This window comes from Neomonachus schauinslandi, chromosome 9, assembly GCF_002201575.2.
Source record: "Neomonachus schauinslandi chromosome 9, ASM220157v2, whole genome shotgun sequence".
NCBI lineage: Eukaryota > Metazoa > Chordata > Mammalia > Carnivora > Phocidae > Neomonachus > Neomonachus schauinslandi.
This window is the reverse complement of record NC_058411.1, coordinates 71,396,810-71,411,345: the sequence shown is the minus strand read 5'-3', so window position 1 is coordinate 71,411,345 and position 14,536 is coordinate 71,396,810. Positions and strand designations below refer to the sequence as shown.

At 44.9% G+C, this 14,536-nt stretch overlaps 1 protein-coding gene across 2 annotated transcripts; it reads right to left on the bottom strand.

The window, feature by feature from the left end:
* Positions 1–303: 303 nt before the first annotated feature.
* Positions 304–9,429, bottom strand: HAUS4 (HAUS augmin like complex subunit 4). 2 transcript variants are annotated; one of them, XM_021695386.1, is made up of 10 exons: positions 9,237–9,429; positions 7,407–7,491; positions 5,999–6,141; positions 5,776–5,907; positions 5,177–5,311; positions 3,714–3,810; positions 2,282–2,427; positions 2,011–2,111; positions 976–1,044; positions 304–851 (listed from the first exon to the last, which is right to left on the bottom strand). In XM_021695386.1, exons 2-10 carry the CDS (start codon positions 7,459–7,461, stop codon positions 668–670), a joined length of 1,062 nt encoding a protein of 353 aa, XP_021551061.1. In that variant the 5' UTR covers positions 7,462–7,491; positions 9,237–9,429; the 3' UTR covers positions 304–667. The 2 variants fall into 2 exon arrangements, with proteins under 2 accessions (XP_021551061.1, XP_021551060.1); XM_021695385.1 differs by having other exon boundaries at positions 308–851; positions 2,011–2,141.
* Between the last annotated feature and the right edge of the window lie 5,107 nt (positions 9,430–14,536).

The window sequence follows — 14,536 nt, the reverse complement described above, 5'->3', positions numbered from 1 at the left end:
TTTCAGAGAAAAAAGTAACCCTCAAACCTCACCAGCGGAAACTGGGAACACAAGTGGCTTGTGTCTTTCCCTGTAACAGGGCTGGATGCCCTGCTGCTTTATCCTAACTGCCCCACTAACAGCCGGGGTGACAGAATCGTCCCCCACCCGCCGTGGCCTCCAGCCCTCCTCTGGATATTACAGTTCTTCAAGAGCAAGGCCAGATTTAATCCATGTCTGCTCTCCAAGAATGAAGCCTCTAAGACTCCAGGTGGGCAGGCCGGCACTCCTACCTCCCACTCCTCGCGTAAGCATTACACATCTGTTCATCTGGATCCACTCAGTTCCCCTCCTTACCCATCTAGTCTTTGATGTTCTTTTTTCATCCGTGCCCAAAGGAAGCATCATCACTTTATTCAGGAGATAATCAAATATAATACAGGGCTGACACTGACAAATAGCTGCACAGAGAATTACATAAATCTGCTCCATTTCCCAGAAGAGACTCAGTCACTGTAAACAAGGAAGAAAAACCAGGACGGTGCCTAATCCACTGCAGGGTTTCAAGCAAGTGTCCCCACACTCCCGGAGTGAAAGTGGGCCTCAGGTGGAGGTGATCCTTTCAGCAGGAGGAGGGGGAGGCAGCGCCCATGCAGAAGTCCGTCGCCGGAACCCCACCAGGCAGCGCTCAGCGACAGGCCTTGTTAAACTCCCGGAGGGCCCAGCGCTTGTTCTCAGCTGCCTGCTTGAGTTCAGTGTACTCTTTTACCAGCCTGTCAAACTCCTCCCCAAGGACCTCATAGGTGCTCAGGACCTGTCGGGACTTCTCCATGTCCTGCTCTTGTAGGCGAATGGCCCCCTCCAAACAGTCCCTATATGCCCGGGGAAGAGAAGATACAATGTAAGGATCTGGCTCCTCAGAAAGGAGACAAGAATGTGAACACATTAAAATGAGCGGGTTGGAGAGTGTGGGACCAGGCCCTTGGGAGTTCTCACCTAATGAGACGATGAACTTCCACCTTCTCAGCAGTATAAGTGTCAGACAAGATCTTTAGCTCCTCCATCCTGACAGAGGGGAAAAAAGAAATGGTGAGGGTCCCTGATGGGAGCAGAGTTAGGAACAGGACATAGTACCTGCCCATGGTCAAGATGTGGGCTAAGCAGTGACAGGATAAGCAAGGTCACTCTGAATTCCTGAGTAACGTATCTCACAAGAGTGCACCTATTTCGGAAGGCTTTAAAATAAGACTCAAGGGGCACCTGGGTGGCTCAGTGGGTTGAGCATCCAACTCTTGATTTTGGCTCAGGGTCATGAGACCGGCCCCATGTTGCACTCAATGCGGAGTCTGCCTGTCCCTCTCCCTCTGCTCCTCCCCCCGACTCGCATGCTCTCTAAAATTTGTTTTTTTTTAAAGATTTATTTATTTATTTGAGAGAGCGAGAATGAGAGAGAGAGAGAGTACATGAGAGCGGGGAGGGTTAGAGGGAGAAGCAGGCTCCTCGCCGAGCAGGGAGCCCGATGCGGGACTCGATCCCGGGACTCCAGGATCATGACCCGAGCCCAAGGCAGTCGCTTAACCAACTGAGCCACCCAGGCGCCCTTTTTTTTTTTTTTTTTTTAAAGATTTATTCTAAAATATTAAGTAAAATTAAAAAATTAAATAAAATAAGACTCAAGAATGTTGAAAGGGGGCGTCTGGGTGGCACAGTCTGACTCCTGGTTTTGGCTCAGGTTGTGATCTCAGGGTTGTGGGATCGAGCCCCGTGTCAGGCTCTGTGGTCAGCGCAGAGTCTGCTTGGGACTCTCTTTCTGCCCCTCCCCACAGTGCATGCTTGTGCTCTCAAAATAAATAAATCTTAAAAGAAAAAGAAAAGAATGTTGAACACTTCTGGGTAATCCAAAGGCTAATACTGCTGTGTGCCATTAACTGAAGACCCATAAGATGCTAGGCATGGCAGACAGGAAAGAGAGATAAGGGGGAGGGTGTGTGAGACCAAGTTCCCGAGACCCACAGGGGGCATATAGCTCACCTCAGCTTAAGGATCATGGCACTGCACTTGATCTCCAGGTACTGGGCATTGATGCGGTCCAGCTCAGACTGAGTCTTAAGCCGGTGCTCCTGAAGAAGCCTCTGCAGCAAGGCAAGGCAACGCAGAAGTACCTGAGCCCCGGGGAGGCAGGAAGAGGGCAAAATCAGGAGTCAGTAGAAAAGAAGGTAGATCAAAACTCCTTGGCTTCCCCAAAAGTGCCCCTGGCACCAGGATAAAAGACACAAGAGGCTAACCCACTGCTCTGACAAACCTGGGAGTAAGTGGCACTCTTCTTCTCGAGCAGCACCGTCTGCTCCTTCTGCTGGCTCTTGGCACCCTGGCATTGCTGCTTCTCACCCACCAGGACCTCTGCCAGTTTCCACACCTTTGCTGCCTTCAAGGTTTCACTGTCAGAATCTGGGCAAAGAGACAGAGGACTAGGGGCGCCTGGGTGGCTCAGCCGGTTAAGCATCTGCCTTTGGCTCAGGTCATGATCCCAGGGTCCTGGGATCGAGCCTCGCTTCGGGCTCCCTGCTCAGCGGGAAGCCTGCTTCTTCCACTCCCCCTGCTTATGTTCCCTCTCTCACTGTGTCTCTCTCTGTCAAATAAATAAATAAAATCTTAAAATAATAATAATAAAATAAAACAAAGAAGAGAGGACTGACAGGAAAACCCTAATTGCTACTGCCCTTCTAAGGCCATTTTTCAGTGTGCTATCCCACATCCAGCCCTACAAATTCTTCAGGTTTGCTTCTCGTGTCCTCTTAAAGAGACCCAGTTCTGGGGCGCCTGGGTGGCTCAGTCATTTAGCGGCTGCCTTCGGCTCAGGTCATGATCCCAGGGTCCTGGGATCGAGCCCCACATCGGGCTCCCTGCTCGGCGGGAAGCCTGCTTCTCCCTCTCCCGCTCCCCCTGTTTGTGTTCCCTCTCTCGCTGTGTCTCTCTCTGTCAAATAAATTAAAAAAAAAAAAAAAGACCCAGTTCTCGGGGCGCCTAGGTGGCTCGGTCGTTAAGCATCTGCCTTCGGCTCAGGTCATGATCCCAGGGTCCTGGGATTGAGCCCTGCATTGGGCTCCCTGCTCAGTGGGAAGCCTGCTTCTCCCTCCCCCATTCCCCCTGCTTGTGTTCCTGCTGTCGCTATCTCTCTGTCAAATAAATAAATAAAATCTTTAAAAAAATAACATAAAAAAATAATAAAATGGCCCAGTTCTCAAAAAGTTCTCTTTGCTCTTACCTTTATTATTTTTTTTTTATTTAAATAATCTCTACACCCAACATGGGGCTCGAACTCAAGACCCCGAGATCAAGAGTCAAATGCTCTTCAGACTGAGCCAGCCTCGTGCCCCTCGTGCCCCTCGCTCTTACCTTTAAGTCCAGATTTGGCCCTTAATTCTTAAGTCATAGAAATGAAGATAAAGGGAATATCTATTAGCCTGAACTTTCTTCCCTATTCCATTCTGATTCTCTGGAGACGAATGAACTCATCCTTCCCTGCAGTAAGAGGACACTTGGTACCTTGCTGAAAAAAAGGAGTTCTCACACAATTCCTTGCTTGTATTCTACCAGCAAGAAAGCAAACAAATAAGCATCTCCAATGCTTCCTAGCTTCTGCCCCAAATCTAAAATTCAGTGCATTCTTCTCAGAAGAGCAGACCAGGAACCCTGCAGGTTAGCTGGGAACAGAGCTGAGTGCCAGCACTCACCTGAATTGGGGTCATGGTAGCAGAGCAGGGTGAAACATTTCTTCTTGAGCTGCTCCTCCAGGTCCAGTGGGAGCCGAGCTCTCATCCACACAAAATCCTATAGCCACAGAAGCAAAAAGAGAGATGCAAATAGACTATTAGAACTAGGAAGATCCAGCCAATGAGTAAAGGATGATAACACTCTCACTGATACCAGAAAAATGCATCAAGAGACAACAGGAAGATTCATTTTTATTAGCCTATCAAATTTGCAAAGAATAAAATGATGGTCAAGACCCCATGTTGATGAAAAGGTGGGGAACTGGCAATATGTACCAATATGTTTAATGTGTATATCCTCTGACCAGTGATCCCACTTTGAGAATTCATAATTGGGGAAATAATCATACAAAGGCAAACACACTTATGAACTAGCAATGTTCCTATCAGTGAGGTTTCTAACAGCAAAAATGCAGAAACTACCATATCCATCACTAAGGTTAAGCAAACTATGCTACATCCATACAATGGAATCCATTTTTTTTTTTTTAAATGTAATCTCTACCCCCCAATGTGGGGCTCAAACTCACCACCCTGAGATCAAGAGTTGCAAGGTCTACCGACTGAGCCAGCCAGGCGCCCCCATACAATGGAATCCTATCAGTGATTTAAACTGATGAAATAGGGGCGCCTGGGTGGCTCAGTTGGTTTCGGCTCAGGTCATGATCTCAGGGTTGTGAGATTGAGCCACGAGTCAGCTCCATGCTCAGCAGGGAGTCTGCTTGGGATTCTCTCTCTCTCCCTCTGCCCCTCCTCTCACTTGCACTCTCTCCCTCTCAAATAAATAAATAAATCCTTTAAAAAATAAAATAAAACAGGGGCGCCTGTGTGGCTCAGCTGTTAAGCGTCTGCCTTCAGCTCAGGTCATGATCCCAGGGTCCTGGGATCGAGCCCCGCATCGGGCTCCCTCCTCGGCAGGAAGCCTGCTTCTCCGTCTCCCACTCCCCTTGCTTGTGTTCCTGATCTCGCTGTGTCTCCCTGTCTAATAATAAATAAAATCTTAAAAATAAATAAATAAATAAAATAAAACAAAATAAACTGATGATATAATAAGAACACTGAGCGCAGACTATGTGCCTGGCACTGTGCTAAGAGTGCTTTAGGAGCTATCATCTTATTCACATTTATTTATTGACTTGAAAAAAGTCCCAAATATATTAAGTGAAAACAGATTACATTCACTATACAAGCATGGAGGCTATAATACCATTTATGTCGAGCTGTATAAAATATACTGTACTTATTCCTAGGTGTAGTATTTCAGCTTTTACTTTCTTCTGTGTAACATTTTTCTTATTTGAGTTTGGCCCCCATGAACATGTATCATTTTTACAAAAACAAAAATGTAACAAAAAACCGTTTAAATATATAGGAGAAATTAAGCCATTTCACTTCTTTGGTCCCAATATCTGCCCACCCACAACCTCTGAGCGGGGCATGAGCTCCAGAAGGTCTGCCTTCTCCAGCCCCAACAGCGGAGGCATTTCTCTCTCCTGGCTGGGACCTAACAGTCGTGTCAGTTCAGTCACGAGTAGCCGCTGTTCAAGGGTCTCATGAAACTGAGAGAGAATAAAAAACAAAAAGAGGTTACTATACAACTTCTCCCCCTCCTCCTCCTCCATCCTCATAAACCAGTTCTTCACACATTTTCAAAGTCCTCAAACATCTTATCCCCTTCAGCTGCCAGTGCCTTCTCCTGTCAATCTTTCTTTTCAAAACCCTGGCAACACACCCACCTCTTCCGCCATAATTACAGTCTATTTCTTCTTCTTCTTTTAACAGATTTTATTTTTAAGTAATATCTACACCCAGTGTGGGGCTTGAACTCACAGGCTTGAACCCTGAGATCAAGAGTCACACGCTCCACCCACCAAGCCAGCCAGGTGCCCCAGTCCATTTCTTCTTTGATAACCATTACTTGAAGTTCCTATTTCCCCCAGAGCATACAATCAGGTGAAGCCATAGTTGGCCTGGTCATTCCTGCAGCTGGTAACTACCCCCTACTGCATCTCTCCTGCTTCACCTTTTTGTCCTCAGAAGTTAAATTTGTGTCTTGTGTCTTCACATAGTAGTCCACAAGCAGCTCTTGAATGACTCTCTGTAAAATCTCAGACCTCAGCCATGTTGTCTTATGCAGTCGAACTTCCTTCCATGCCTACGAAACCAAAAAAATCCCAGGTAGGAACCTCCTTCTCTCTTGGAAACTTTTTCCTTCCTCCTATCATCCCTCCTCCCAGGGCTCTTACCTGAGCCTGCTCCTTTGCCAGGGTGAGGCTTAAGCCGCTCTCATCCATGTGCTGTGAGAGACCCAGCAGCAGTTTGCTGAAGTGTGGGTTCTGTAACAGGTCCTCTTCACTCAGGTTACAAGGAGGAAGCTGTTTGCTGCACACTTAATGGGATGTCCCCCATAGGGGCAAAAAAAAAAAAAAAAGCAAAGAAGCTATCATATATAATTGAGAATCACTCTTAGCTTAATACTCACTTCCAAAAAACCCCTAGGTTTTTAGTAGGGAAGTTTTCTAAATCTAATGAAATGTTTAAAAAACCCCACAAATAAACTCAAGGCAATACTCAAAAGTATCAAGCATTTCTATATATATACACAAAGATATTAATCAAGAATTAGGGAATGAGTCTCCAATGAAACTAAGAGCTTAGAAAATGGAAGTACAGTTGGAAAGTATTAGACAAATAGAATCAGGAATAAGGGACCTTTTGGTAGGGGTCACCACAGTACTCCAAATGCCTCATTCACATAGAATAACTAGAATTCTTGAGGAAGGGAAAAAAACAAAGGTAAAGTTCCAACTTTGGATGTGATCTCTAGTTGCATAAGCAAGACTGCAAGAAGATAAACTCTTAGGAGTAACTGAAAAACTGAATTAAATTCTTATTGTAAACAGAGCTGGGTAACCCATGTGGATTCAGAGCAGCACAAGAATGAGAAAAAGTGCAAGAAACTGGGATCCTCTGGTTATTGCCTCAGCTCAAGGGCCTCTCTTTCCATCTCTTTTCCCACATGCTTTCTGCTGGGGTCTTCTGTTTTACTCCTACTTACCAAACAATCAAACTTTCATGCTTTGGACCATGAGAAAGCACTTTTGGAAAATAAGAACTCTTTTTTCTCCCCCTCAGGCACTGAAGGATCAACTTGGCAATGTTCAAAATAATAGAAGATTCAAGTTCTTGAAGGATTCAAGATATAGAAAGGGTTAGAGATAGGGAAAGAATTCAAGATACAGAAGGATTCAAGCTATAGAAAGGGCTTGAGATAGGGGAAGAATTCAAGATACGTAAGGATCTGAGATTTTGGAGTACAAGATATGAGAAAATTCAAGACCCAGGTAGAAAGGAAGCCTTCACAGAGTTTGCTGGCCACCCTTCTCTTCAGGTTATGCCTGCTGACACAGCATGGAAGCGACTGGAGTTTTTAGTCTACTGCACAGGAGGGTGCTTAACAGGAGCCGGTGTAATCTGTTTTCTAGTAAGAGTGTCGAAGAATCTTCATGTATCCTAGTTTCCCCAGGAACTTCGGCTTTTATGTGAGAAACCATACTGGTGGACTTTATAAATCCTTTTTATTATAGAAAGCAAGAACCTGGCTCAGACCTCTCTGGGTAAGTCATCAAACCTCCTTCAAATGGCAGCCCTTACCTTGTTGGGGTATTTCCATCCCCTCTCCAGGTGAGCAGAAATCTCCGGATGCCATCTGATTTTCTTGAAATTCTTATGTGTGGAACTGAGTGAAAGAACAAGAAGTAAATACATTGGGTGGCTGCTCCAACACAACTACCTTGGGTTCAAATTTCTGTTGTCTATAAGCTGCGGAGGAACCACAGGGATGCCTTTTACAGGGAGAGACTATATCACACACCCTGGGTCTCAAGCTCCTGGACAAGTTTTATGGGCAGACTTATAAGTGGCAAAACAATCTGCATTCTAAGCACATAAATGTTTCCACTTGTTCCAAGCTGTCAAAAAACGGAGCCTCCTTTGGAAAGAAAATTTTCCAATTCACGAAACAGAAGGATGCTCCCCTCCCCTCAACATTATGTCTAAGTTAAAATAGGGTTGCAGCTTTCCAGTTATGAGTGAATTGGGGAAAGGGGTGTGTGGGGGGGTGAGGTGGGGGAAGTCAGCGTCTGCTTTTTTCCCCCAGTCAAATAACTCAGCTATCAAATTCCACAAGTTTCTTGAGCTTCTTTAATTTGTCCTTTCATCTAAAATCTGTTGGTAGTTTTTGATCATTAACTCTCGAATCATCCTTCAGGAGTGACAGATCATTCCACACTTGAAAAACAACTGGTTTTCACATAACAGCATTAGTAAGGAGCACCTGGAGGAAAGAGCATGACAAGACTGACAGGGAGGTCAGTGCCAAAAGAGCAACACAAAGGTGTAGTTAATGCAGCTGAGACTGGGATGGCAGCTGTCGGGTGTTTTGCCAGAACATGGAGTACACCGAAAAGTATGACATCAACACAAAGGGGCAGTAAACATGGGCAGTTTGTGGACTCTGGAGACTAAATTTTTCCCTTGACGTTCTTTTCTTTTCTTTTCTTTTTGCTCCACCCACTCCTCTCTGTAAGGTATCAACTCCAAAGGGCAGCTGAGTCTCCCAAAGCAGAAGACATTGAAGGTTATTATGATTTAACACTTTAAGTTCACAGAACATTTGGTTTACTCCCTCGTTTTATGAGTAGCATCAAAGTAACTACTCATTTATTTTGTAACATGGTCCGGGGGGAACACAGATGAGGAGTCGGAATGCTAAAACTTAATTTGCAGCTCTGCAGTTCCTTCTGTGTGAATTTAAGGGAAATGTTTTTTTGTGCCAAACTTTTTTCCACCTGCAAAACGGAGATAATGAATCCTGCCTTGGCTGAGACACCAAGAATTAATAACACAATCGACTTGTCAACAAAAACCACTAGTTAGTTAAGCCCAGTGTTTTAACAATTCTGTTTATCGTTGATCTAAGTTCTGCAGGCAAATTTCGCACACGGAAATGAGGGCCAACACAGATTTCCAAAAGTCAGCTGTTCTTCCCTCTCTAGGGGAACTGCCCACTTGGGTTTTCTTGGAGTGCCTTTCTTTCACCCTTTTAAAATGTTACAGGGCGTGAACGAAGGCGGCAATCAGGCTCGATTCTCCACCCTCTGCACTCAGACGTGTTAAAACGCTGCTACAGGGGACCCAAGCATTTAAATGTTCTGACTCAGGCGTCTTTTAAATTCTTAGAGCTGTCTTTACACGCTGCACTGAACGTTAAATTGATTTTACAGGTATTTTCACAAGATGTGACCCTTACAGGGCCCGAGATGAATCAAAATGCGGAGCGGGCTCTCCGGCGCCTACTTCCCTTCCGTCTGGTCAGCCAAGGATTCCCAAGGGCGAGGGCGGCCGCGGCGGCCGCACTAACCCTCCCCGCACTCCTCCTCCCCGCAACGCGGCCCGCCGACCCTCCGAGGCAAACCTGCACACCAGAGGGCAGCTGAAGCTCCCGAGGCCGTGCGGAGCGGGCTGGGACGGGCTGGCCGGCAGCGTCGACACCGGGACCCCGCCGGCGCCCGGGCTCCGGAACCTCTCACTCGGGCCGGGCACTGGGGCTGGGGGAAGAGATGCCCGGGAGGACCGCGCGGGAAGGTCGGGGGAGGTGGGGAAAAGGCTCAAAGTGCACGCGAGGCCTCGTGAGAAGGGAAGAGGGGCGGGGCTACGCTCGAGGCGGGAACGCCAGGCCCCGCCCCCCGCCGAGCGCGAGCCCTCGGTCGTCAACCGCCGGCGAACCCAGCCTTTAGGGTGTGAGCCGGGAAGGCCTCTTGGCCCGTTTTCCTGAGTACCTCCCCCTTGTTGAGGGCAAATGTTGAGAAAATGGTTTTGATTGCTAATATTTATTGAGGGCCTACAGTGAGTCAGCAACTGTCAAGCAAAGGTTTACTTGCCATTCCTCAGTTAGATCTCGTGTAAATTCGTACAGCGTCCTATGAGGAAGTCACTATCATGAAATCCATTTTACAGAGGGGAAAATTAAGGCGCGAAGAAATTAAGTACTTGTTTGAGGTCGCAGTTCACAGCGTTTAAACCTGACCCAGTGGCCCTCTGAACCTTCCCAGACCTGCCGCGCACACGGAGCCTGTCAGTCTCCTGATTCTGGCGCAGCCCCCTGGGTCAGCTTCTCTAATTTCCTGCCCCAGGCTCCTCTAACCTCTCCATTATCCCTCATCCTTCATTCAGCTCGCTTGCTCGCTCAGGCTCTCTCACGTGTGCTCTCTTCCTCCCTCCCTCTCTCCCACCTTCCCTGCCTCCTTTTTAAACTATAGGGGCATTTATTGTTTGCTTAACAATTAAGTCTGGAGCTGGAGGTCCCAAAGCTTTTTAGTAGCTCTGTGGTCAAGGTTCTTTGCAGTTCTCTTTGCATTTCCCTCATGAGCACAAGGTAGCTGCAGAAATCCAAGGAGTACATCCAACTCAACAGCATCCCAAGCAGGAAGGAAGGGGAGGAGCCTTCAGTTAGGGAAGAAAACCTTTCCCAAAGTACCCAGCAGACTTTCCCATATGTCTCATGGGCCAGACTGGGTCACCTGCCATCTCTAGACCAATGAGCTAGATGTCTTCCATTTGCCCCCCAGATGCACATTCTGCTTTTTGACACCCTATTTAGACCAGTAAGTACTTCAGGGTTCCATATTCTCTGACTGCTTTCAGCCAATGAGGGGTCCCAGCAGGAGTTGCATGGGAGGAGGGGGACAACTACCTCTGACACCACTCCCACCTTCTTTTCAAAGTGGACTGGAATGTAGTCATTAAGTGAATTTTCTCAAAAGTAATATTTGATACTAAGTAAATTACACCAAGTTTCTTCAATCTCTTGCAACAGAGAAGCTGATAGTCTGGGGTGGTGGGGAAGGAATCTCGGTCAGGCATGCAGAGCGGTAGAGAGTTTCATCTTTTCCTTTAGTACCAACTAGAGAGTTCTACTAGGAATACATAGAGGAATAGTGTGATCCAGTACAGAAATTTTACATCCCTGGTCATCTTGTCAGCTGCCACCTTTCGTGCTTAATATTAAAGTCCTGTCATTTTCTACGGCTTTTAAAAATCATTTATGCTTCCTCAGCTCTGTAGTGCAGCATCATTAAATATCAGGCATAATGTTCCTAACAAATGATACTTGGAACAAAATAGCAAACGTGCTTTGGTGACTCAGAGCTGATCAGAAATCGACTGAAATTTCATATCTCATATTTGTCAGGTTTTATAAGAGGGTACTATAAGCTTTGTCTAAGCAGCTCTAAAGGACTTGGGGAATGGGAGAAAGGTGCAGAGGCCTGTCTTCAGGTAGGGTAGAGCGGAGGAGAGGGGGAGAGCCATGGGAAGCCTTGAATTGAATCAAACCTTCATATGCAGTTATCTGTTCCATCCCTTTCTCTCTCTCTTTCTCTCTCTCTCTCTCTGTCTCTCGGTGACCTTGGGCTTCAGGTTCCTTATTTGTCAGAAGGAGGAAATAACATATTTCTAGCTCCTCCAATCTCGGAGTGTTGAGGTAATGATCAAATGAGATAATGGCTGAGAAAGTGCTTTGGAAAGACTATCAAAGTGAGGTATTTTAAAATTGACACTTACTGAGCACGTACTAAGTGCCTTAGGAGACACAAACATAAATATGACCCAGTGCCTACCCTGAGGAAGTTCATAATCCAGTTGAGATGATTAAGACATGCACACGTGAAAAGCAAATAGTACAAGGCAGCAAAAATGTGTCAAAAGAGCAGTTTAGATTATAAATACTTGAGAAACTTGGGCTCCTGGGTGGCTCAGTTGGTTAAGCATCTGCCTTTGGCTCAGGTCATGACCCCAGGGTCCCGGGATCCAGTCCCAGGCTCTTTGCTCGGTGGGGAGCCTGCTTCTCCCTCTGCCTGCGGCTCCCCCTGCTTGTGTACTCTCTCTCTCTCTTTCTCTGACAAATAAATAAAATCTTCTAAATAAATACATACATACATACTTGAGAAACTTAAACTAAGGTAGAGAACCCTTTCTGAAGGAATGGATAGGAAAGACTATGAAATCAATCTTATCTTAACTGGGCCTAAAAGGAGAGAAAATTTGGATCATTTAGAAATGGAGGAAACATCCCAGCAAGCAGAGGCAGGGACAGGGAGTCCAAGCTGCCTCCTGGGTTCAAGAGGAGATAGGACTGGCTGAAGGGAAGGGGACTATATAGGCCAGTTCTACCTAACACTAGAACACTGAACCTATAGACCTTCTTGGCAATAAAAACTGCAGAAAAGTACTGAAAAAAGATCTTACAATCACACACCATCTGGTGTCCTTGAGCAAGTAAGATTTGCCAGAGAAGCCCTAGAATTCATTCTCTTTCTCCCTCCCTCTCCCTCCTTCTCTCCTTTTTTTTTTTCCCCCAGATTAAAAAACAAAAACAAAAAACATGCACACAGGGGTACATGGCTGGTTCAAGTGGGAAGAGCATGGGGCTCTTGATCTCAGGGTTGTGAGTTCGAGCCCCACGTTGGGTGTAGATTAGTAAAAAAAAATAAAAATGAACAACAACAAACACACACACAAAAACATTTTTATTAGGTATTTTTTTTTTTTAAAGATTTTATTTATTTATTTGACAGAGAGAGACACAGCGAGAGAGGGAACACAAGCAGGGGGAGTGGGAGAGGGAGAAGCAGGCTCCCCGCAGAGCAGGGAACCCGATGCGGGACTCGATCCCAGGACCCTGGGATCATGACCTGAGCTGAAGGCAGTCGCTTAACCAACTGAGCCACCCAGGCGCCCTTTATTAGGTATTTTGACACACAATATTTAATATGTACGATTCATTAAGTTTTAACCTTAACTATACACACTATCACCACAATCAAAATAGTGAACATAGGCATTATCCCCTAAATGTTTACTTGTGCCCCTTTGTAATTCTCTCGGGCCCCTCCCAACCACTGATCTGCTGTCACTATAGATTAGTTTGCACTCCCTAGAATTTCATATAAATGGAATCAAATAAAGATGTACTCTTTTTTGTCTGGCTTCTTTCACTCAGCATAATTTTGCAATTCATACATGTTGTTGCTAGTATCAATAATCCATTTTTTTAGTTCATGTCTTTTTTACTGCTGAGAAGTAGTACAGAATCCTCTTTAAAACTTTCATTTGTTTGGGTTTGTAGTTAAGGGGGTGTTTCCTTCATAACCCTAAGTTACCTATCTCGGTGCTTGGCATATGGAGGCACTTATTTGTTGCAGGAGTGAATTTTGGCCACCCCCACAATGCTAATTCTTTATATAGTTTTGTTTGTTCAGTGGAATGCTTGACCTTTATAGGCCTGTCTCTTCATCAGTGTTGTTCATCTCACATTCTGCTATGCCATATGCAAAATACAATCACTCACGTCTTAAATATTCTTTAATGATAAAGCCAAGAACATGCTCAAAAGTATTCCTGAGCTAGATTCCTGCAGGGAGTTGTGGGGGAGGGTGTAGAAAGATAAATTAGGCATAACTCCTGCCCACAATCTAGCTCTACTTTCTTGAAGACATTGCTCTTGATCAAGTATTCAAAAAACATTAACGTGTATGTTTTTAACTTGATGATAAATGTAAATGGGAGCCTGAGAAAAAGTTTACTTAACCTTTCAGACTTGGACATTCCTTTGCTGCATTGTTTGGAATTACAGAGAAGAATGGAGATTTGCTGAGAGCACCTGGAAGGACTCTGCCTCCCACACTCTAGCTGGGGAAACAAAATGGTGCCACAAAGACAGAAATTTCAGATGAGTATTTAGTACATATTCTGTTTATCAAACTATTGGAAAGTTTCAAGTAGAATATGGTCTCACATGGAAAATTTAGGCTTAAATAACCAGTTTCAAAGCCAGGATGTTAAAATAGCAGGTGGACTGTGGAACCACACTTAACCAAGCGATCATTTAGAAAATTTAAAAAAGAAAAGAAAAAGAGCCATACCACTTTGAAAGTATCCGAAGACAAGTAGCAAGAATATATTTGTATTATGGATCCAGAAACTAGTTTCAGGAATGAAATTTACAGGCAGTCCCGAGGTTTTAGAATTATTTTCAAGGGTGTTCACTGGAAAATGAAGGTATTCAGAGACACAACTACTGATGATTAAGCTAGGAAATTCCATGCCCATTGTAAGTACATGATTTAAGGAGGAAACAAGTGGATAAAGAAAATATGTAATCAACCTATGACATCAAATGAAAATTTTAGAACAAATGTTCATAATGTGCCATTTTTCAATTGCTTAACCATTCCAAGGGGATTTCAAACCAAGCCCCCTCGTAGCTTCAAGGGTTGCCTGTCTCTTCATGGAAACTTTTGTTATACAAACTGAAATGAGCCTGGTTTTACTTTGAGACACCACTGTGAACTAGTATATAAATAAGGCCTGATAGGACATTTTGGATCTCAAAGAGAAGCTGAGAAATTTGGCTCAAAAAATGGGACAGATTGAAACAATTTTTACCAAAGGAATATGAGACAGTAAAGGAAATTGATTCAGAAGAAGAAGACTAGTATCATTTTGAAAAGTTAGACATGAGGCACAATGTGTGCAGTTCTTATTATAAGGATTGAGTGTGTTGTTGTAATGAGAAAACATGTGCCAGGCTGATAAAAGTATTTCCCTGGATTTTAAACTGATGATGACACTATCTTATATTGAGTTGCATATGAAAGAGATTTCCTCCTTTAAAAACTATATCAGGGGGCGCCTGGGTGGCTCAGTTGTTTAAGCGTCTGCCT